The sequence below is a fragment of the Geospiza fortis genome, unplaced genomic scaffold (assembly GCF_000277835.1).
Source record: "Geospiza fortis unplaced genomic scaffold, GeoFor_1.0 scaffold61, whole genome shotgun sequence".
NCBI classification, from domain to species: domain Eukaryota; kingdom Metazoa; phylum Chordata; class Aves; order Passeriformes; family Thraupidae; genus Geospiza; species Geospiza fortis.
Window position 1 is genome coordinate 1,365,729 of NW_005054430.1, and position 2,665 is coordinate 1,368,393.

The following is a 2,665-nucleotide window of genomic DNA, read 5'->3' on the forward strand; positions in this document are numbered from 1 at the left end:
AGGAATGTGCTCCCTGGCCACTCCCAGGCCAATTGCAGCCAGGAAAATTGAGAACTGGGGATGGCACTGCCTTGTGGGATAATGAGGAGTTCATTAATTAAATCTCACAGTGGAATTTCTGCCTGAATGGCTTCGGTGAGCAGCAACCACCAATCAATTTTTCCACGCTGGAAAAATTCAGTGGAGGATCAGGGAAGCAGATCCAGGAATTGGGAAAGAAAAGAGAAATTTTTTTAAGAGGATTTTCAGATCCTGAAATGCATCCAGAGGGGCAACGAGGCTGGAGAAATGGCTGGAAAACCTGGGAAGAGGCTGAGAGCCTTGGGATTGTTTGGAGAAAAGGAGGGGTGAACTCTGCACCTTCTGGAGGAGGGAAGTGCTGAGCTCTTCTCCCTGGAATCCTGTGGCAGGACTGGCATGGAATTCCAGCACGGGAATGGCTCAGAGCTGCGCCAGGGGAGGCTCGGGCTCAACATGAGGAACCATTTCTCTACCAAGATGATCCAGCTCTGGAATATTCCAAGAGGCGACCAGTGCCCCAAGCCTGGAAGTGCTTCAGATGTTTTTGGATCATTCCCTTGGGTCTGGTTTGAGGTTTGGAATCTCTCTGGGCTTTTCCAGTCCTTAAAGGATGGAGGCAAAGAGGATGAGGAGGGTCTCCTTTCCATGGAGAGGGCAAGAAGCAGTGGGGACAGGGTGTGCTGGGACAGGTTTTATCCCAGCATAAAAAAGGAATTTTTTACAGTGAGAATTCCATCATTCCTTGGAACCATCATTCCCTGAGATCATCATTCCTGGCACCATCATTCCCTGAAACCATAATCCCTTGGAATCATCATTCCCTGAGATCATCATTCCTGGCACTATCATTCCCTGAAACCATCATTCCTTGGAATCATGATTTCCTGGGACCATAATTCCTTGAAACCATCATTCCTGGCACCATAATTCCCTGAGATCATCATTCCCTGAGATCATCATTCCTTGGAACCATCATTCCCTGAGATCATCATTTCCTGGCACCATCATTCCCTGAAACCGTAATTCCTTGGAATCATCATTCCCTGGGACCACCATTCCTTGGAAGCAGCATTCCTTGAGATCATCATTGCCTGAGATCATCATTCCTTGGGACCATCATTCCCCAAAACCACCATTCCTAAGGAATATCATTCGCTGGGACCATCATTCCTTGGAATCATAATTTCCTGCGACCATAATTCCTTGAAACCATCATTCCTGGCACCATCATTCCCTGAGATCATCATTCCCTGAAACCGTAATTCCTTGGAATCATCATTCCCTGAGACCATCATTCTCAGAAACCATAATTCCTTGGAATCATAATTCCCTGGAACCATCATTCCCAGAAAACATAATTCCTTGGAACCATCATTCCCTGAGACCATCATTCCTTAGGACAATCATTCCCTGAAGCCATAATTCCTTGGAATCATAATTCCCTGGGACCATCATTCCTTAGGACAATCATTCCCTGAAACCACCACTCCCTGGGACCACCATTCCCTGGGACCATCATTCCCTGGACACCAGCCCAGAACAGGAGGAGCTTTAAGACCCCTCCCAACCCAAACTCTCTACAATCCCACGACCTCTCCCAGCTGGAATTCCCAACACAAACCAGGATTGATTATCCCATCCCCCAGCTAAACACCACCCATCTGCCCTGAGCTGCCTTCCCAACCTCCCCGCCCCTGGAAGCCGCTGCGCCCCGCGATCCCACAATCCCAAAATCCCAAATCCCAAGCTCTGGGCTGTCCCCACTCACAGTTGCTGAGGTCCAAGGTGAGCTGCAGGCTCATGCACAGGTAGGCCTGGCAGCTGGAGCACCTCAGCATGTCACACTCGACGCTGACCCAGCCGAAGCGCGCGCACACCAGCGGGGACAGCGCCGGCGGCTTGCCCGCCCACCTCAGGGGGTCTGCCCGTCAAGGAGAGACAGCAGCACCATTCCTGGGATTTATGGGATGGGAAACACTCCCAGGGAGAGCTCGGGGTTTGTGGGGTGGGGGAACATTCCCAGGGAGGGAGAGTTCGGGGTTTGTGGGGAAACATTTCCAGAAAGGGAGAGCTCAGGGTTTGTGGGGTGGGGAACATTCCCAGGGAGGGAGAGTTCGGGGTTTGTGGGGAAACATTTCCAGAAAGGGAGAGCTCAGGGTTTGTGGGGTGGGGAACATTCCCAGGGAGGGAGAGTTCGGGGTTTGTGGGGTGGGGAACATTCCCAGGGAGAGCTCGGGGTTTGTGGGGTGGGGAACATTCCCAGAGAGGGAAAGTTTGGGGTTTGTAGGGGAACATTCCCAGAGAGGGAAAGTTTGGGGTTTGTGGGGGAACATTCCCAGAGAGGGAGAGTTTGGGGTTTGTGGGGAAACACTCCCAGGGAGAGCTCAGGGTCTGTGGGGAACATTCCCAGGGAGAGTTCAGGGTTTATGGGGTGGGGGAACATTCCCAGGGAGAGCTCGGGGTTTGTGGGGAAACATTCCCAGAGAGGGAGAGCTCAGGGTTTGTGGGGGAACATTCCCAGGGAGAGCTCGGGGTTTGTAGGGTGGGGAAACATTTCCAGAGAGGCAGAGCTCGGGGTTTGTGGGGAAACATTTCCAGAAAGGGAGAGCTCAGGGTTTGTAGGGTGGGGAACATTCCCAGGGAG

The 2,665-nt window shown here is 52.0% G+C and overlaps 1 protein-coding gene across 1 annotated transcript in view; it reads right to left on the reverse strand.

Moving 5' to 3' along the window:
• Positions 1-2,665, reverse strand: part of ZC3HC1 (zinc finger C3HC-type containing 1) — a 24,515-nt gene that overhangs the window by 9,125 nt on the left and 12,725 nt on the right. The window contains exon 3 of the mRNA XM_031061894.1: positions 1,790-1,940. Within this exon, the coding sequence (XP_030917754.1) occupies positions 1,790-1,940 (151 nt within the window). The remainder of the gene's footprint in view (positions 1-1,789; positions 1,941-2,665) is intronic.